Here is a 20,470-nt window from a genome sequence, read left to right as displayed (position 1 = left end):
TGCAGCCATTCGTTTGTGCAATCAATAATCCCCATACCTACTTTCTTGTTGGCCAGCCATGGCTCGTGGTACGCACGGACTCCTTAGCGCCTCGCAGCGGAGCCCAGGGCAGACGGGAGCAGGTCGGCCGCCAACCGCTGGAACCTTCACACCTCAACGTCCGGCTCTCCCCTCCCGTCCCGCCACTACTCTCGTCTACCACGGCACCTCATTCAATCATCCCTCGTTGACATCTGCTGCCTCCTCTGGCACTCTGCCCTCCTCTGCCCTCCAAGCCCCGCGACGGCTACACCAACGCACTGCACACGCCCAGCGCTCCCCAGAGCCCCGTCTCCAGCTTCCGACAAAATGGCCGACCTTTCGTTCCTTGGAAGTGACGAGGACTATGCTGAGCTTAAGAAGCTCAACCAGGAAGTGGTGGGTGCCCTCTCTCTGCACACTTCCGAGACACACGCTCACTGTCCTTGCGAAACCAGGCCGAGAACCCCGACGAATTTGAGGCTTGGGAAAAGCTCGTTCGCGCCGCCGAAAGCCTCGAGGGCGGCCTCAACCGCAACTCGAGCCCACAATCCATTGCCGCAACCCGCGCCTCCTACGACAGGTTCCTCGCCAAGTTCCCGCTGGTCTTTGGCTACTGGAAAAAGTATGCCGACCTGGAATTTTCCATTGCGGGCACCGAGGCGGCCGAGATGGTCTATGAGCGTGGCGTCGCGAGCATTGCCAGCTCCGTCGACCTGTGGGCCAACTACTGCGCCTTCAAGGTCGAGACCAACCACGACTCGGACGTGATTCGAGAGTAAGTATCAGCGGAGCAGCTTTCCTTCCCCCGTAACAACTCTCAACTTCAGCACGAAAACACCGCCGCGACCTTTGCGCCGCAAACAGGTCCGTCCTGCCGGCTGGGAGTAGCTTGGAGCTTGGTGAGACCTCAGAGCCACCCGAGACCGTACCGCAACCTCTCACGCGATGCCTTCAGACGCTTTCCTTGTCTGAGCTAGCTGTACTACTTTTATGGAATGCCGCGCTGGGCAGCTGAACTGAACCCCCTTCTTCCATCCTCCACCACCGATGTCGCACTCAAAGTTTTTGGGGACCACTCTTTCAATGCCACAAAGCCGACCTTGAGAATGCACCTAGAATCTGTTTGCGCCCTACCCACCCCCTCCTCTACCCGTGCTCGCGTGCGCAAAACAAGCTAACCCGCTGCAATAGGCTGTTCGAGAGGGGCGCCGCCTGCGTGGGCCTCGATTTCCTTGCCCATCCCTTCTGGGATAAGTACCTAGAGTTTGAGGAGCGTCTCGAGTCGGTCGAGCGCATCTTCGCCATTCTCCAGCGCATCATTACGATTCCGATGCATCAATACGCGCGTTACTTTGAGCGCTTCCGCCATCTTGCGCAGACTCGACCTGTGGCCGAGCTGGTTCCCGAGGAGCTCTTGAACCAGTTCCGTACCGAACTCCAGGCGGACCCGCTTGCTGCCTCCAAGACGGAACATGAGCTGGACCGTGATCTGCGCGCGCGCATCGACCAGCACCACCAGGAGGTCTTTTACAAGACTCAGACCGAGACTACCAAGAGATGGACCTATGAGCAAGAGATCAAGCGTCCTTATTTCCACGTGACGGATCTGGACGAGCCACAGTTGGCAAACTGGAGAAAATACCTGGACTTTGAAGAGTCAGAGGGTAGCTTTGAGCGGTCCTCGTTCCTTTACGAGCGATGCCTTGTCACTTGTGCGTATTACGACGAGTTTTGGCTTCGCTATGCTCGTTGGATGCTGGCTCAGCCCAACCACGAGGAAGAGGTGCGCAACATCTACCAGCGCGCCAGCTGCTTCTATGCTCCGATTGCACGCCCGACGGTCCGCCTCCAGTATGCTCTGTTTGAAGAGATGACTAGTCATGTCGACATTGCTCATGCCATCCACGAGGCCATACTCTTCAGCCTTCCCGGCAATGTAGAGACGGTCACGTCTTGGGCCAATCTCGCAAAACGTCACGACGGAGTTGAAGCTGCCATCAAGGTGTACCAGGACCAGATTGACTCGCCCGAGTGCGACAATGATGCCAAGGGCACGTTCTGCGCCGAGGTGGCCAAGCTGGTGTGGAAGGTCAAGAAATCCGTCGACGGCGCGCGTCAGATCTTCAAGGACAACATTCAAACCTACCTTGATGTCGCTCAATTCTGGTCCAGCTACCTGGCGTTCGAGATTCAGCAACCGACAACAGAGGAAACGGAGTCGCAGCAGCTGGAGCGCATCAAGCAGGTCCACGATCTTGTTCGCCAGAAGAGTACTCTGTCGCAAGAGGCTGTCCGCGACCTGGCCCACGACTACATGCTGCATCTGCTTGAGCGAGGCGGCAAAGAAGCCGCGAGGGAGGTTCTGACGCTGGATCGCGAAATCAATGGGTATGGTTCAACAAAATCTACCACTGACTTTGGCTAATGTGGTCTAGTCCGATCTCGATTCATCCTGCATCTGGCCAGCCGCACCCCTCGGATGTAGCCAAAGCAAGCGGCATTACGGGCATCGAGGTTTCGGGCGTCTTTGGCAAATTTGGCTACAATTCTGCATACGCTGTACGTTCTCTTTGCTGATCGAAAAGAACCGACACTAACACATTGTAGGCCCTGCGATAATGGACCTCACCCTCTTCCGGTCATGGATTTAGATCACATTGATCATGGTCAAAGACAAAACACAACACAACGCGTGACGGCTCCTGTCATAGAACGCGCCTCGATATTCCCGAACCTCTGCACAGCCCCCCTTCTTGTTTCCTCTCTCAAGTCCCCACCCGCTGGCGGTGCCATCTGCTTCAAGAAAAGTCTCGTCGGCTGCCTCTATTATGACAAGCCACCCACACCCACGCCTTCCACCTCGAGCGGACGGCGCAATCAAAAGCTTCTGCACCCTGAATTTCTCCCCCTTTCCCTCGGAGGATTGTACATGTCCTTCATTCCCCCATCATCTGTGTCCACCAAACTCTTCGTCGTCCCCCGTTTGAGCGCCAATAGACAGATGGCTCCATTCGAGCCTAGACGACTGCTCTGTTTGGTCTCGGGTGCTGTTCGGTTTGTCGGTTTCCTTTGCCTCTTCTCTTCCCCCCTTTTTCTTTTCCTCGCCCCTGCTTTTTCGTCAAGGTACAGACCTACCGAGAAGGAATAGGGTCGGTGTAATGGCTCCGCTCTCCCTCCCCTTTTTTGGTTCGCTGCGATGGGAGGTGATTGAACGAGAGGCGTCAGGTTGGCGAGGGATGCACGGCACGTTAAAACTCAAGCGAATGGAAGATGAGGTGGTGGTTGGATCACGAGCGGCGGATACACCAATCAATGATCGAAGGATTGACCATCTCTGTTGGCCGCCCGATTGATTCAGGTAGGTGATCACATCATGGTAGATAGATGGGTGGAGTAGGTAGGTAGCTAGCCAATAATCTGCTTGCTTGCTTGTCCAGCTTGTCCTGCTGCACCAATGTAATTCATAGACAATTGCTTTAGGTAAGATATCTAAGAAATGGGGTCGATGGGCGCCGCTCTTGGACTCACTCGGAGCGAGTGAAACGTGCCATGGTGAATTGAGCAACTTCATGGATGGAGTAGTCGTTGAATCACGAGACTCGTCGAGGGATTGGCACTGTGATCGATCGGTACCGAACATCAACTCCACGGAGCTCACGGCAAGCTACCTAAGCAATCACTCGATATCGATTACCGCAATAAATGAACGAACGAACGAATCATCATCAGAGCTTTATACTTCCTCGGTTTCTGTCCCACATACGCCAGCAAGCCACCCAGCCATCCCGTCTCCATCCCAAACAAACCAAAAACGAGCGTCCGTCCGTCCGCCCACCCACTCACTCCTCCATGGGTAGATTACCTCGCGTACACACACTCTCTCCCCCATCGATCAAATCGTCGTTCGTACAGTAATAGTAGTAGTAGTGATTTTGTAGCGAGCGCAAAAATGTCATCGTGACCACGCCATACCCATCCCATCCCGTAGCAATATCAATACAAGCGCCGCACACATACCACAATGTGCGCTGCCTTCCAGTTCTTTTGTGAATCCCCCAGAAAGATGGAAATCCGCCCTTACAGTAAGTAGCCAGCCGGCCGGCCGGCCGGCTAGCCAAACAATTCGTCTCACTCGTGTTTTGTTGTTTTGAGGAAAGCCTGGTCAGTCCGTCCGTCCATCCGTCCGCCAATCCCAACGCCGTGCAATATACATACAAACGTACACTTGATCGATAGCAATTCTACAACAGTACAACGCCCGTTGCGAAAAAAGGCTTTTTCTTTTCCCCTCCTCACTTATGCGACCCCGCGCCTTCAAAGTACGGCCGGAATCCCGGCTCGCCGTCAAAGCCAGCATCGAGGACCGCCTCGTAGCAAGCCATGAGCAGGCGGGGGAAGCGGGTGGTCCAGTAGCGCAGGTAGCCCTCGGGCAGCGGGCCGACCTTGGCCTGCACGTCGGCCGGCATGTCGTAGTAGTGGTTCTTCTTGTTGCGCAGCGCGCGCAGCAGGTCGAGCATGCGGTCGCCGTTGTACTTGCGCTGCTTGCCCAGCGTGTCGATGAACTTGCGGTCGAGCTTTGACAAAAAGTCGGGGAACTTGTTGAATTGCTGGTGGTGCGCAGAGTTGCACGATGTTGACTTGGGCGCTTCGCACATGACTTCGACGTTGTGTGCCTCGAGCTTGAGTAATGCCGACGAGGGCGGGTCGCGAGGCTCAAACTCGAAACGGTCCGAGACCTGGCAGAGGAAGCTGAGGCGTTTTTCGGCCGACCAAAAGAACGGGTGCGCCATGACTTGAGCCGCCGTCGGTCGGTCGACGGGGTTGTTGGAGAGCATGCGCGAAATAAGGTGCATTGGCTCTTCCGAGTCGTCGCCCAGATACTCGAGCTTGCTAAAGTTGTACTTGTTCTTCTTGATGTTGAGCTCCCGGATCTGCATCCACCCTTCTTCGTCGTCAAAGGGGTGGGAGCCATTGGTAAGGACGTAGAAGAATACGCAACCCAAGGAAAAAATATCAGAAGAGCGCTTAACTCCTGAAGCGACAGGATCGTTGGATGTTGATGAATCGCGTTGACTGGAAGTACTCATGCGACCCTCTGACTCCTTTGGCTTGGAAATGAGTTCTGGGGCTTTCCACCCCACTGTGCCAGCATTGTTGGTGGTGCCGACCAAAGTGCTGACATTTTCCGGAAGTGTCTTACAAAGACCAAAGTCTGAAATCACAAAACGAGGGCCGTTGGTCTGGTTCTTCTTGGGATAGGCGATGAGAATGTTTTGCGGCTTAATGTCTCGGTGGATGATGCGCAGGCTGTGCAGGTGGTTCAGGCCAGCCGCCAGTTGGTAAAGGGCCCGAGGCACGTCAATGTTGATTTCGTTGACGAGCTTGGTCTGTTGCTCGGTCCAGCCGTCGTCGTTCCTACCGTCCCTGTAAAGATCCCAGAGACTGGCCTGGCAGAGCTCGACTGCAATGTAGAGAAAGTTTTCGTCTTTTTGCTTGCAAAAGTACCGAATCACATTCGGATGATCGTCGCTCTGAGTTAAAAGACTGACTTCTTGATCTGCGAGTTCGTAAAATTGAGGTAGCATTCGCTTGACCGCGACGTCGCGTCCCTGTCCAAAGTCAGCGCCAGCGTTTTCAAGACAACGATGCATCTTACCTCGAATTTGCCTTCAAACACAAACGTGCCGCCACTTCCACTGCCCAGCACATTGTCCGTGATCGTGAGATTGTGGATCCTGATTTTCGTTAGATTGTCGTTACTTGGTGCAAGCAAGGAGAACTTACTGTTTTGTCGACGACAAAGCAAGGTCTTCATCGTTGACCATACCGTCCACCATCTCCTCGCCAAACTTCTTGACGTTCCCAATGACCTTGTCACCCTCGTCGCCTTCAGTTTGCTCGGCGTTCTTCTTGTTCTTGTTCCTCCTTCTTCCTCCACGCTGACCGCGGTGTGCCTTTCGTTTCTTTGGCGTTTCTTGCCCATCCCCGTCGGCACCGTTGGCAGCAGGAACTCCAGAATTTCCATTGAGCATGTTTGACTCTTTTTCGGTCTCCGTAAGACCTCCATCGTCTTCAGGCACGGCGAACTCGTCTTCAGCCATCTGGAATCGAACTTTGCGCTCCTCGACGGGCATCACGGGCTCACCCTCATCCTGGGTTTCTGTGACGTCCATTTGCGGAGCCTTGGACAATTTTGGCTGAGCAGGGGCCGTGAACGGAGTTTTGAAGTTGAGATTCTGGAAAGGAGGAAGCAGTTTCTTGTGGTGGCCATTTCCAGTCAGAGCTCCCAAAATGAAGACCAAAATGACGACGAAAACGGTCCAGTGAAGGGGCAAGACTTGGGTGGAGCCAACAGGAGCCCTCGGGTTGGGGATGGACGTCGGCTGAACAGTCTGCATACCACCAGGAGCATCAATGGGCAACATGTCTTCGGTGCCTCCAATGGTAGCAAAATGCGACGGGCTCGCTGGCTGCTCAGAAAGAGAGTGAACACCAACGAGCAGGGGCTTCATGGATGGTGACTGGTTGACCCAATTGACTCCAATGTCGTTCCAATTCATAGAGTAGCATTGCGCTCGAGCAGCCCCGTCTGTGACTGCAGGGTAGCTGCTCTCGGACATGGCATACCAACTACCATTTTCGGTGCAGTTGACAAAGACGTCTTGGTGGAGATCTTGCAATACCGCGGGGCCCGGTGGCTGGGGCAGGAGAACGAGTGAGGTGTCGCGCGAGTCAGCGTGGAATGGTCTGACCACATCGAAAACGCGAACCACAGGAGAGTCAAATTTTCCACGGTAGACTCGTCGTTCCTTGTCCTTGGTGTGGTCCAATGCGTAAACGTAGCCGTCGTGCTTGCTGTAAACGTACTTGTTGTCCATTGTCGACGAGTACTGGCTGTGGAGATCCCGGTCACGGTTATTTGGTGCCCATTCAAAATACTTGATGGTGCATATTGGGGCACCCGTATCTCGGTTTGCGATTCCAATCTTGTATTCGGTTCTTCCAAGGACCAGAATGCCGATGGATTCGCACTCTTCCTCGTCGACTCCGCGGAGTCCGCTGATCCGGCGGCAACTGCCTTCGTCAATGACGGACGCTCCGCCAGAACTGAACTGTTTCAAAATGTTGCCGGTGGCTGCATCGATTGTGTAAAGCGTCGTCTTCTTTTCTGCCGTGTAAACCACTGGCGGGTCCTCGCTTGCGTAGGGGGACAGATCCTCGGCTAGTTGCCTGATGGTAAGTCCCAATTTTTGAACGCCGACATTTGGAGCCGGGGTGGCGACGTAGAGGCTGCCGTCTTGGTTGGGCTCGACAATCCATTCGAAGCCGTCGTCCAAAACTTCTCCTCCTTCTTTTTCGCCAGACTTGTTTCTCTGGTGGTATATCATGTCCACCATGGGGCGGTCGGCGAAGAGCGTCCATCGCTCCTCCCCAGTGTTTCTGTCACGGGCATAGACTTTGCCGTCGACGGTCGCCAAAAGGACAAAGTCCTCGACTTCCCAATCCTGCAGGGACCGCGCACGTGGTCGAGAGGAGATACCAGCGGAGGGACCGGCAGCAGACCTGGCAGGAGGAGCTCGTACAGCAAACTCGGTGCCTGCTGGAGCTAGAGTCGCAATGGCGCGCTCGTTCTTGGAGATGTAGGGGGTGTTTTGCTTGTGGAGGGCGTCTCTGATTATGGTGGTCGAGTCGGAGAGGGCGTCGAGGTGTGCGGACGAGGACCATTGCGGGTCCTCGCGCGGGGAGTTGCGGAACGCTGCATTGCGGCCTTGCTGCTGCTGCTGAACAGAGGTCACGAAGGGAACAAGGAGCAAGAGGGCGAGCAGAGTGGAGCCCAGGGCCCCGGAGCTCGAAGCGGGCGGGCGGCGTCGCGGCATGAAGCGGTGTTGATTTATTCGAAAGCGAGAGCGGACAAAGCCTGGTGGAGGCCTCTGTCGGGGCAGGCGTCAGGCATCAGAGAGACGGAGATGGAGGGGGTGTGCCAGTAGATAAAATCGGGGCGGGGGGCGAGAGGGTGGAGTGCGGAGGGCGGAGGGCGGGAGAGAAGAATGTGGGCGAAGGTCAGTCGAGGACGGGCGTGAGGTGATGGGATGGGATGGGGTGGTGCCGTGGGTGAAAGAGAGCAGAGGGAGCCGAGCGGGCCAGAGCTGAGGGTGAGACGGCGGGCGGTGCGTGCAGTGTACCTGTAGTCAGGGCAGGGCAGGCCAAGTCCGTCACGGCGCCCAACGAAGCGCAGCGGACGAGACTTGGACGACGTGAGCTTCTTGAGCTGGGGCCATGACGAAGAACCTCATCGTCTTCCAAGTATCCAGTCCTCCTTTTCCCCAGCGCAATGGAACTGACACACTCGGCGGCCCCGTCTGACAACTGTAGTGTAGTGTAGACGGGAGGCTGGCGCAAGCATCCCTCGCTGTCGCCCTGCATCTCATCGCGTCCTCGCCTTCGCCCTCGTCGCCCTCGCTCTCCTCCCTTTCCTTGTCCATGCCGTTTCAGGTCGTCAAAAAGCTTCCTGCTCCACCACCGGCTGGCAAACAAAGACGCTACCACCTTAGCCGTGTCTCGTTGTTGGACCGCCGTTGCCCTCGGATTGACACGAGCTGTGTGTGTGTGCGTGGCAAAGGGAAAAACGTCGAGGGTCCCGTCCTTGGTTCTCGCGTTGCCTGCCCCCTGGCTTCACGACCTTCCCACGTTGCACACCAGCCCAACCAACACCCCCTTTTGTTGCGCTCAAACAAAACCTTCGTCTGTTGGCAAACTTGCGTGTACATTTGCCGTGGCGTTCGATTTATTCTATTTTCTGCCTGCGCACTGTCCAGACATGCGCGTCCCGGGCGGCACGCGATCTCTTACCCGCTCAGGGATGCCCCGATGCTGCTCCGACGTGTCTTGCTGTTTCGTGCTTGCAAACATTCGCCAGCCAGACCTCCCTCCTGCTTGTTCTTGCATGCGCTGTCTCAAGCCTCTCTTCATGCTTGCCCTACGCTACGCGACCTTTACATGCGTTCCCTCTTCCTGGGTGCGCTGCGGATAATGTTGTCTACCCTCAGCAACATCTGTTTGGAATGTCGTTAGCCATGTTCTTTGATCGACCTCAACACACAAAGTCAGCTTACCTCGGCCGCCTCGCTCGCCGATGACACCACCGCGCGCTTGAGCTTGTAAGCCTCAATCACGCCAAGCTCGCGCATGTCGGCAATGCCGCCGCCTGGTGTCATGAGATCCAGACCTGAGCTCGTCATGCCAGAGTACACGGCTGTCCTTAATCTGGCGACGAGGTCGCTAGAATCGTAGCCAGCGTTGTCGGCGAGGATGGTAGGAAGCTGGCGCAGGGCCTTGGCGAACGAGTCGACGGCAATGGCCTTCTTGCCCGCAATGTTCTGAGACGCCGTCTCCACAGCCTTTGCCATGACCATCTCCGCACAGCCACCACCAAGCGTCGTCCTTGGCTCCTTGACAGTCTGCGAGAGAACTGCAAGGGCGTCGTGCAGCGAGCGCTCAGCCTCATCCAGGAGCTGCTCGGTTGCGCCGCGGAGCACAATCGTACACGCCTTGCCGGCGGCAACACCAGCAAATCTGATGAGCGCGTCCTCTCCGATAATGACCTCCTCAATCAGATCGCAGTGTCCGAGTTTGACAGTCTCGGGGTGGTCAAACGTGGACGTAATCTCACCGCCAGTGACGAGCGCCAGTCTCTCCACGCCGTCAAAGTCGGCGTGCTCGATGGACGAGATGCCGGCGTCGGCAAAAAGCTGCTCGGGCCAGTTGTAGATGAGCTGCCTGTTGACGAAGCAGTTGATGCCGTGAGCCTTGATCTTGTCCACCTTGGCCTTCATCTTCTCCCTCTCCGCCTTCTCCAGCTCGGCAAGCTTGCCGGTGCTGTCGACCTTGACCCTGGCGCCAAAAATCTTAATCTTGTCCGTGTCCATGGACGTGTTGGAGATGAGAATCTTTGCGTTCTCGATGCGCTTGGGCTGGTTGACACCAAACTTCTTGTCCAGGATGAATCCCTCCTCCAGGTATGAGTCCTTGAGCTTGCCACCGGCCTTCTTGATGATCTGGATGTGCGTAAGGTCGCTAGAGCCCTGTAGCCTGAGAACGGCGTCGACGGCCAGCTCTGCAAAGTGTTCGCGGTCCTGGCTGAGGACCTTGGAGCTCAGGGTCGTCTTGGCAATGGCGATGAGATCTCTCCGGAACGCCTGGGGGTCTTTGCTGTTGTCCACGGCCGTCTTCTCCAATGCCTCCAGCGCCGCGCGGCTGGCTATTCTGTATCCCTCGATGATGGTCTGCGGGTGGATCTTCCGGTTGACGAGGAACTCGGCCTCGCGCAAGAGCTCTGCGGCCAGCACCGACACCGAGGTAGTGCCATCGCCCACTTCGTCGTCTTGTACTTTGGAAATGTTGACGAGGACCTTGGCAGCGGCGTTGTCGAGAGCAATAGACTTGAGAATGGTGGCGCCGTCATTTGTTACCATGACCTCTCCGGTGGATCTGAGGGGGTTGGCGGGTTAGCCCAAGCTCCTGAAGCTGCGGGAGGTGTCGTACGCACGCTGATTGTAATATCTTGTCCATGCCCTTGGGGCCGAGGGTGCTCTTGACCAAATCGCCAACCGCGATGGCACCCACAAAGGCCGAGAGACGGGCATTCTCACCCCTGTCCTCCTGTGTGTCCTCTGCGAAGATCTGTGTCGGATTTTGAGAAGACTGATGGGGGTTAGCACAGCCCTTGAAGCTTGTTGGAGGAGCATACCATGGTGCAAGAAGTTGTGAGGATGGGATGCGCGTGGAAAAGGGTGGCTTGGCCTTGCACGCTTCTGAGGAGTCGAGCGGGAGGTGGACGCGTTCTGGTTGACGTGAAAATGTCGGGCTGTCAGTCTTGGCGCGGGGCGCACAGCACAGCTCCGCTACAGGTACTGCACTTGACTCCTGGACAGAAACCACGACAATAATAGTCTACTAATGCTGCGATTGTGTCCACCTTATTTCTTCACTTGCTCTAGGGGAATGGCAAAATCGCACCTCCAGCAGACAACCCATCGACAGGGGTAGCATCGTGAACCCACGTCCATTTGGCCCGAATTTCAGCCGAGTAGAGCTTGGACGATCCGCGGCGCTGCCCTGGTCCGTTGGCTGTCGACCTGGGACCGTTGCGACGCTTTGGAGCTCTTCCTGCTACACCACACACACTCCCGGGTCTGCAGCTTGCCCGCCGTCTGGATCGCTCCTCAACCAACCGCCGTCGACATGTCCAAACGCCACGCCGAAACGCTCGATGATGCTATTGCTGCCGACTCGCCAGCCTCAAAACGAGCTCGCGTCGACGACGTGGGCGAGGAAGCCGACTCGCCCCCGGAAAATGGCCTTCCGATTCGCCAGAATGGAAAGCAGGACGACAAAATAGACATTGTCGGCGCGGCGGAAGAAATCCACGAGGAACTGGAGGAGGCGGGCGCCTTGGACGACGAAGACGAGCCTGCCATTACAACTACCACGCGCCAGGCCGCGCCGACGGAAGGATACAATGACCTTTACCTGGACACTATAGACCGCAAGGTGCTCGACTTTGACTTTGAAAAGCTTTGCTCCGTCACTCTATCCAACATCAACGTCTACGCCTGCCTGGTGTGCGGAAAGTACTTCCAAGGACGAGGACCCAAATCCCAAGCATATTTCCACGCTCTCGACGAAAGCCACCACGTCTACATAAACCTGGAAACCAAAAAGGTCTACGTGCTTCCCGAAGGCTACGAGGTCAAGAGCAAGGCCTTAGAAGACATCAAATTCGTGGTGGACCCCAGATTATCAAAAGAAGAGGTCATGAAGCTTGACCGGGAGCAAAAGGCAGCATGGGATCTCGTGGGACGCAAGTACATCCCAGGATTTGTCGGTTTGAACAACATCAAAGCCAATGACTACTTCAACGCGGCCATTCATGCGCTGGCCCACGTCACCCCTCTGCGCAACTTCTTCATGCTCGAAGATCTCTCGTCGCGCCCACAACTTGCGCAGCGCTTCAGCACGCTAGTCCGCAAGATATGGAACCCTCGAGCCTTCAAAGCACACGTCTCACCGCACGAGCTTCTCCAAGAAGTCGCCCTGCACTCCACCAAGCGCTTCACCTTGACCGAACAATCGGACCCTGTGGATTTCCTGCAATGGTTCCTCAACAACCTCCATCTGTCACTGGGAGGCAGTAAATCCAAACCCAAATCCAGCATTGTCCAACAAGTGTTTCAAGGCAGCCTCAAGATCGAATCACAGCTCATCACGGCACGGGCCGACGCCTCGGACCGGCTGCGCTTCGAAGACTCGGACATCCAGTCGGAAAAGTCGCACTTTATGATCCTCACCCTCGACCTGCCACCGCGGCCCGTCTTCCAGGACGAGCTCGAGAAAAACATCATCCCCCAAGTGCCCCTGACGCGCATCCTGTCCAAATACGACGGCGTGTCGGCGCAGGAGCACCTCAACTACCGCAAGCGGTACCGGCTGCTGCACCCGCTGCCGCCGTACCTGCTCTTCCACATCAAGCGCTTCTCCAAGAACAAGTTTGTCAGCGAGCGCAACCCGACCATCGTGACGTTCCCGACGCGCTCGCTCGACATGAGCCCCTACATTGAGCCCAACCCGGCCGTGCACCCGCCCGGCGAGCCCATCTGGTACGACCTGGTGGCCAACATCACGCACGAGGCGGTGCGCACGCGCGACGACAGCGTCGAGGGCGAGAGCGAGCGCAAGGTGTGGCGCGTGCAGCTGCGCGACAAGAGCCGCGAGGAGTGGTACGAGGTGCAGGACTTGTTTGTCGAGAAGGCCCGCGCCGAGACGCTGTTCACCAAGGAGAGCTACGTGCAGGTGTGGGAAAAGAGGCGGGAACCGCGAAAGGCCAAGGCCAAGGCGAGGGCATAGAGAGGGCGTCCGTAGCCTGCGAAGATACCGAAGTCTTGAATACAAGCAAATTGCATCGAGGCGACACTCGACCTGGCGCCGCAGTCAATGTCGCTTCCGTACTCAACCAGCAGCATGAGCCTCCAAGACCGCAACCATGCCAAACACAATTGCGCTATGTGAAATTCACCGACCACTCCCACAGCCACCCTTCTCCAGAACCTAGACAGCCTCGCACCATACCCCTGCACTAACCCTCCACCAGCGATAGCAGCGGCGAACAACCCTTCAAACACAAGTGCCGGCCGTCCTGAACACACCTCACGCATTCGGCCGATGGCCACCACCTCTGCTATACCTAGTCCTCGCTGCGGGCGAAAGCATTGCATGTAGGGGCGAAAGAAGGGATGTCTCTAGCATCCGGCTGCAACGGGGAAGCATTCATCTACCACCACAGTGTGCGTGTAGGGAGCTGTCGTCTGCTACCGCCATTGCTTTTGGGGAGCTACCAATGCGGGATCCACCTGCGACAAGCCAACCACAGCTAGAATGCCGATCGACGAAACGAGATGCAGAGGTTAAGCATGACCCGCTGCTGTGTCGTCGTCTCATCTCCCACTTCTCCTGAACATGTCGATCCGCGAAAAGACCGACGCAGTCAGCCAGCCAGCCAGCCCATGTCCTTTCCCACACAGAGCCGAGGAAACAGATGTCGTCCTCCGTTCTGGTCCATCTGCTAGCAAGTAGACCAGGCGCGTTGCTTCTATCTCAGTCAGAATACGTAGGCGCGGAGCTAAACTGGCGCCCACGACCTCTGCGGGTGCCAATCGAAGCGGTCTGTCCGTAAAGCGGTCGACAGGAAGCGTCGGTTGCCAGCATCGCAGACTCGGAGGCGTGGTCGTTGAGTAAAGAAACGGGCACCCGGCTCGGAACGACGGGATATTCAACGAATCACTTCGTACACGGGACGCGGCGCCGCTCACATGTGCTTTCCTGCGCAAGACAGCGAGACTATTAGGAATGCAGAGAAGGGGGCATGCGGCATGACGGTGGAGCTCTGAGACGGCGCGAGTGCTTGGAGTGTGAATGGAGGTGGTGTTACGAGAACGAATACGACGGCGATGCTCTAAGCTGGATGTACGGCAAAAGACGGCAGCGACAGAAACCAGGGCGAGGTGCGTGTGGTTGGTTTGCGGCTCTTCTTCCCTCTTCCGGCCTTGATGTGCACATACACAAGGATTCAACGGCAGAGTCGCAAATCCAACTTTCTCCTCCTTTTGCGTGGAGTCAGCAGCGACAGCGACGACACCCAACCTTCTTCTTGCACTGCGTTGACCAATGGAAGAACCAATTGATGAAGCAAGGTACGCTCGTGTAGCGGTAATTTCCGATGGCCTTCAATGGGGTGATTGAGGATGAACGAGGCCAGAAAGAGAAGGGCATTCCTGCTGTGAAATTTTGGACAGCATAGCCAAGACTCAGCATAGGCGGGGTGGTCGACTGCCCGATCACCTTGCTCCCACTGACTGAATCGTCTGGTCGATGAGCGGATGTTGATGGAAGACGATGAAGCGGAATGGTGTGTGTGGAGAAGCCCAATTGTCTTTGGGTCGGCTGCGTCATGGGAAAAGAGGCAAGGGTAGGAAGTAGGAACGACTCAATTACAGAAAGTAGAATTGTGGGGAAACCTTGGGTAGTCAAGTGCGAGATCAATCACGCTGGAGGCGTCGTTTTGGGCGGCCAAGTATTTCCTCCACTTGTATCCCTGCGGGTAGAGTGATTGAAGTAGGAAGGGAAAAGTAGCTGAGTTTCTGGAAGTAGAAATACCCCGGGTACTATACACCTCTAGAGGTAGGTAGCCCCTAGAGTCAAAAGCCACTTACGGGTTTAGATGACCAGCGCTTGTGACTTTACTGCGGGAGTTCCTCGTAACAAGGCTGAGGCTGGGCTGACAAGCGGCTGACAATGTTGAAAATTTACGGCGGGGTCGCTGTACGGGAGGCTTTCTATATTGGGTCTCGGCATAGGTCTTTGTCAACGGGACGGCCGTCGGCAGACCCCTGGCCTGGTACCTGGATCAAAGCTTGCATGCCTTGTTTCTGATCGTCCATGGCCACCGTGGCGAGGCACTGAATGAAGTGGCCGGATATCAACGGTGTATCCTCAAGATATTTCCCGTGACTCTGCCCTTTGAATTTGGACCTTCACGCGCTTCGTAAATGCGCAATCATAATCTGCTACTCTTGAGTATAAGGAATGTTGTATCTGCTCTGGGCATGTCTGAGACATGGGATCCGCCGTGTTGGGCATCTGTCCGTCATATTACAGACTCAATCTCAGTCCACGGTTGCTTTGAATCCATGACTGCAACCATGCGCACGAAAGAACAGGCACTTCCGCGGCGTCAGGGAGCGAGGCTTGGTAGCAACAGTCGTGGCACACACGACCTCCGAATCACTAAACTCAGACACTTGAATGCTCCCTGTTAGTCGTCGGTCCGGGGTATGAATATTTCCTGGTGGGCGAGACTGATTCCCTACTCTTATTGTGTGTGCCACGAGTTTTGTAACCGAGCCTTGGAGGGAGCCGGCGGACTAGTACCGCGCAGGGCGGCTCTTCTTCCAACGGCTGCATGGGGCCGCACTAACTTGACGCTCAAACGTCTGATCACCATGATCTCTGGCCGGTGCGGCGCCAGATCGCCGTGGAGTAGCTGCCGAAGTCTGTGCTAGACACAAGCGGCAAGGCTGTCGTTCCTCCGCACTGCGCACCTCATTCAGGTTCGTCTCTTGGCGGTCTCGTTTTAGCGTAGGAGTAGGTCTGCTGTAGAGTTCATCCCCCGTTTGATTGAGCTTTGCAATTACCCTTCGTCTATGTAGCGGTTGCGTCGAAGTACGCTTCCTCCACGTCCTACTGACAGGGGCTCGTAACTTTGGCCGTTAGGAAAGCGCCACAAATAGTGAGCTAGACCAGGACAGCGGTAGCGTGCCCCACATGACAGAAAACAAGAAGTACAGGAAAGACAAAGAGGCGGAGAGAGGCGTCAGCACTAAGTCGACCATTGGACTTCTGATCGACCGGGATCTGGGTGCTAGGGTGGAGAGATCTTGGTAGGAGGCTGGCGACACTGCCAGGGCCGGACCCGGACCTGTGCCAGTGCCCATTGCTGGGTGAGGTTCCTTTGGTTCACTGTGCGGTGGGGATGGGCATGGTTTTCCTTGTGCAGGATAGAGAGAAGGCTAGGAATGGCATGGCCAAGGATTCCCCCGGGCAATGCCCTGAGCCCTGCTTCGACAAGTTGCCGCCATGTCAATCAAGGAGCATTCAGTCCCATTTTGATTTCACGCCAACAAGCCCCTTTGTCGACGGGTCGACGCTAAGTCCAGCGTCGAACGTCGTTGACAATTGGAATTTTGTGCAACCCGCGCGTAACGTTGACAATATGCGGGATGCGGGATGCGGGATACGAGCACGAGGCCAAGCCAGCATCGTGGGAGAAGCAGGGTCACCGTGGAGAGATGGAGACAAGATTGAACGTAGCAAGCCAGAGGGATCAGGAGCGGTCCAGTCAGCGAGCAGGCCGGCGAGGATAGGCCGGGAGCGGAAATGAGAGCGCGACATGGTGTCCGGATCCTGGTGTTTTTTTCTTTTTCATGCTGGCCCGCCCTGGTGCTAGCAAAGGAAGAGGAGGATGCGGTGGGATGGAGCTGCCCGAAGAGGAATCGCCGGCCGTCCCGCACCATGCGCAGGTCTGCGGTAGCTGGAGAGGGGGGGGTGTCCGTCAGTTGGTTGCATCCCACTTCATGTTGTTCGTCCCATGCCGGATGCGGACTGAAGGGGTGGTATGGCGCCGCATCAAAGGCAGGTCCCCACGCTAGAGGTCCAACTTTGAACGTCTAGAAAAATTATGGTTTTGTGTAACTGGCAGTGATTGGGCCTATGCAGAGGTTTATGCGTGAAGTCGGCTTCGATTCGCCGCGGGCGTGGATAATCGAGGCGCGAGACGGGAGTGATGCGGCAAACGAAGCCGTGACAGAGGGCGCCATTGACGCTAGAGAGGGAGAAACGAAGAGTGGGATGGATGGATTGGGGGCGAGGCGATGCGAAGCGAGAGACGCGCAAGCAGAGAGGTGGTGGTGATGATGTCGACGTGTGGAGTAGACATGTTGTGCGAAGAGCAGAGGGACCTGGAAGGAAGCGGACGGATCGCGCCGAGGCGGCTGCAGTCGCTGACTCGGGTGGTTGATGCTTATCTCGGCCTCGTCGCCGCACAACCACGTCGTCGGCTATCGGCGGTGCCCCGTCCACGGCATCCATCTCACAATTACTCGGACGCCCCGATATCATTCGCATCCGCCATGCGATGCCGTTACTCATCCTTATCACGCCTTTGCCCTGGTCGGCGGTCCCTGGCCCTGGCCTGCCCTGCCTTGTCTGCTCGCCTGGCTCCGGCCCCGGCCCTTGTCCCGGCCCTGGTCACGCTCGTCCTCCGCTCAATCCTCACGGCTCTGACTTCCTCGTCGACAAACCCGCCGACGACAATTCAATCTCGTTACAAACAATCTCGCCATGCTTTCGCCGCCGTCTTGACTGACTGACGGCTCCGTGTCTGTGCTGCCCAGCGCCGCCCGAGGTGGTGCCTGTCAGTCAATTCCTGTATATATTCGCTCATCCCTCGATTGTAACACACGTCCCTGGTAAGACTGCCCTCGTCCAGTGTCGCGCTCCCTTCACTGACACGCGACCATGAAGCTTCTGCGGATGCCAGCTCTCGCCGGGCTCTTGACGAGCCTTTTCTCGTCCCAAGTAGCTCTTGGAGTTCCCCTTCAGAGCACCATCGAGGACGCCAGCACTGGCGCAGTCGCCACCGAGTCGCAAGAATGCAGTACCATCGGCATCGACCTCCTCAAGGCTGGAGGTAATGCTGCCGATGCTCTCGTCGGTTCGGTCTTCTGTGTGGGTGTTATTGGCATGTATCACAGCGGTATGTCCCTGCTCCCCCCGCCGTAACTACTGGCACTGATTTCCTTGTCAGGCATTGCCGGCGGCGGTTTCATGACGGTGCGCGCTCCAAATGGATCATATGAATTCATCGACTTCCGCGAGACGGCCCCGGCAGCTGCGACTCAGGACATGTATAACAACAACACTGAGCTTTCAGAGTATGGTGGCTTGGCCAGGTACTGAAGCCCTCAAACCAAGACCCTCTACAATATCTGATTACATGACAGTGGCGTCCCCGGTGAGCTGCGCGGTCTTGAGCACCTCCACAAGGGCTACGGCTCGCTCGCGTGGAAGGATGTGGTCACTCCTGCGGTGGAGCTTGCGAGGAATGGATTCCGGCTGAACGAGGACCTACACAAAGCAATGGTTTCGTCTACTTCGGGCAAAGAGGACTTTTTCGTCACCGATCCCAACTGGGCCATTGACTTTGCACCCAACGGTACTCGGCTGGGAGTCAACGACACCATCACTCGCAAACGTTATGCCGACACACTCGAAGTCATTGCGGCCGAGGGCGTCGATGCCTTCTACACTGGAGCCATTGCCAACGCAACAATCACTGCCGTCAAAGAGGCTGGCGGTATCATGACCCTCGAGGATCTGGCAAACTACACCGTTAGCACTCCGGACCCGCTGTCAATCAACTACAGAGGCTACAAGGTGACCACTGGAAGTGCTCCGTGCAGTGGTGCGGTTGCTCTCAGCGCTCTCAAAATCGTCGAGGGCTACGAGGATTTCGGGGATGATGTCAACCTGACAACTCACCGTCTTGACGAAGCCATTCGCTTTGCCTACGCCGAGGTAAGTGACCCTCATCTCTAGGGGTGTCTGGTTGCTTGACTCACCTGCTAATCGAGAATTTAGAGGACTGAACTTGGTGATCCCGACTTTGTCTCCGGCATGAAGGAGTATCAAGAGCAAATGATCAGCGACAACGTCACTTCACTGATCCGGGGCAAGATTACCGACTCGACGACCCACCCTGTGGCCTATTATGATCCCGATGGCATTGAGAGCCTAGACACCCCCGGCACGTCCCATGTCGTGACTGCCGACAAGTCCGGACTTGCCATATCATTGACGACCACGATTAATCTGTACTTTGGCTCTCGCGTCTTGGTCCCGGAGACGGGCATCATCATGAACAACGAAATGAACGACTTTTCCATCCCCAATGCAAGCAACTCTTTTGGTTACATTCCTAGCGAAGCCAACTACATTCGTCCCGGCAAGCGCCCGCTTTCGTCCATCACCCCAATCATCATCGACAACCGCAATGGTACATTCTATATTAGTGTTGGTGCCGCTGGCGGATCTCGCATCATTACAGCGACTATCCAGAATGTGTTCCACATGCTCGACGAGGACTTGACGGCACCAGAAGCGCTTAAGAAGCCACGTCTTCACGACCAGCTTGTTCCAAATACTGTGAGCTTCGAGTACACATATGACAACACAACCACGGCCTACATGAAGGAGAGGGGACACAACGTCACGTGGGTGGCAGAGGGCCAGAGCACTGCGCAGGCCATCAGGAGGCTAGGCAACGGCACCTTCGAGGCGGCGGGCGAACCAAGACAAAAGAACTCGGGTGGATATGCGATCTAGAAGGAGTTGAGTCAGATGGTACAGTTGGCGTTCAAAAGGTACGGATAATGCCATGAGGATACAGAGTAGTATTGCTCCAATATTCAACGAACGAGCCCGCTCTTATTGTTCCAAGTGCTTAGCGATTCGACTGATGTTGTTCGCTTTAGGTGTTGTTGCTGACAATAATGTCTAGCGTTGACGTCAATTTAGACATGGACTGACAAAGGCGCCTGTGCGCGAAAACTCCTCAAACTCACCCACACACCCACATTCTTCGTATGATTCGACAGCTACTCGATATGACGTGTGGCTATCCAATCACATTCGACAGCAGGACCTGACTGAGTTGACGAAAGAAAGCTTCAAAATAAGCCCTTGTTGGCCGTTTCAAGGCTGTCCCTCGCGGGCGAATCCTTGGTCGGGAAAGGTCGGGTTCCATGTTCCTCTCGCCATCACGCGCAGGAAAAAGTCAATTTCCTCATGATCACCGGTCGATCTTTTCAAGGGCTGGGAAGCAAGGGAGCCAGCCAGGCACAAAGGGGTCGCGATGGTCTGGTGGTGGAGAAAGGACCCTGAGTGTTTGGCACGGTGGATCCAGGGTCCCGCTATGGGAACATTCCACCATCGGGCGGATCCTTGAATGAACGCATCAATCATGGACAGTTACATTAACCCACACATCAGGATGTTCAGGATGTACAAGACACCGATGATAGGCGCTTGCATGGAGAGTCCACTAGGACGTCATTCACCACGCGATGGAGATCAACGGGTGGATCATGGTCCAGAAGGCTTGCTCAAGATATGTTCCCCGGGGGGCCTGAGACTGGGAGCATCCCTGGAGAGTTGCATCTGGGCTTACGCACCGAACAAGTTCTCGCTCCAAGCGATGACGTCAATCCGGGACCACACATGCGTCGAAGGAACACTACCCGCGACCTTATGCGCGCATGCCCTCCTTTATATTGTCTTG

General features: G+C 56.1%; 5 protein-coding genes across 5 annotated transcripts; 3 read left to right on the top strand and 2 right to left on the bottom strand.

The window, feature by feature from the left end:
* Positions 1–115: 115 nt before the first annotated feature.
* On the top strand, positions 116–2,745 carry J3D65DRAFT_98027 (putative mRNA splicing protein). The gene is made up of 5 exons (XM_066804305.1): positions 116–417; positions 477–796; positions 1,213–2,409; positions 2,457–2,580; positions 2,629–2,745. The coding sequence occupies exons 1-5, from the start codon at positions 349–351 to the stop codon at positions 2,638–2,640; spliced, it is 1,722 nt and encodes a 573-aa protein (XP_066651912.1). The 5' UTR covers positions 116–348; the 3' UTR covers positions 2,641–2,745.
* A 1,568-nt stretch (positions 2,746–4,313) lies between these two features.
* J3D65DRAFT_594977 (uncharacterized protein) lies at positions 4,314–8,260 on the bottom strand (the record flags this gene model as incomplete). Its single annotated transcript, XM_066797825.1, has 4 exons — positions 5,806–8,260; positions 5,678–5,756; positions 4,680–5,630; positions 4,314–4,628 (listed from the first exon to the last, which is right to left on the bottom strand). The coding sequence occupies exons 1-4, from the start codon at positions 7,896–7,898 to the stop codon at positions 4,314–4,316; spliced, it is 3,438 nt and encodes a 1,145-aa protein (XP_066651911.1). The 5' UTR covers positions 7,899–8,260.
* Positions 8,261–9,014: 754 nt separating this feature from the next.
* J3D65DRAFT_647708 (chaperonin Cpn60/TCP-1 family) lies at positions 9,015–10,771 on the bottom strand (the record flags this gene model as incomplete). The annotated part of the gene is made up of 4 exons (XM_066802349.1): positions 9,015–9,074; positions 9,135–10,509; positions 10,568–10,722; positions 10,769–10,771. The coding sequence occupies 4 exons, from the start codon at positions 10,769–10,771 to the stop codon at positions 9,015–9,017; spliced, it is 1,593 nt and encodes a 530-aa protein (XP_066651910.1).
* A 115-nt stretch (positions 10,772–10,886) lies between these two features.
* On the top strand, positions 10,887–13,134 carry J3D65DRAFT_97942 (uncharacterized protein). Its single transcript, XM_066804304.1, has one exon. The coding sequence runs from the start codon at positions 11,263–11,265 to the stop codon at positions 12,922–12,924; it is 1,662 nt and encodes a 553-aa protein (XP_066651909.1). The 5' UTR covers positions 10,887–11,262; the 3' UTR covers positions 12,925–13,134.
* A 4,071-nt stretch (positions 13,135–17,205) lies between these two features.
* On the top strand, positions 17,206–19,712 carry J3D65DRAFT_636196 (gamma-glutamyltransferase 1). The gene is made up of 5 exons (XM_066801381.1): positions 17,206–17,600; positions 17,656–17,887; positions 17,939–18,083; positions 18,135–18,708; positions 18,772–19,712. The coding sequence occupies exons 2-5, from the start codon at positions 17,665–17,667 to the stop codon at positions 19,513–19,515; spliced, it is 1,686 nt and encodes a 561-aa protein (XP_066651908.1). The 5' UTR covers positions 17,206–17,600; positions 17,656–17,664; the 3' UTR covers positions 19,516–19,712.
* Positions 19,713–20,470: the final 758 nt, after the last annotated feature.

Source organism: Phyllosticta citribraziliensis, assembly GCF_038025025.1.
Source record: "Phyllosticta citribraziliensis strain CPC 17464 chromosome Unknown J3D65scaffold_11, whole genome shotgun sequence".
Taxonomy (NCBI): domain Eukaryota; kingdom Fungi; phylum Ascomycota; class Dothideomycetes; order Botryosphaeriales; family Phyllostictaceae; genus Phyllosticta; species Phyllosticta citribraziliensis.
This window is presented reverse-complemented; position numbering and strand designations above follow the sequence as displayed.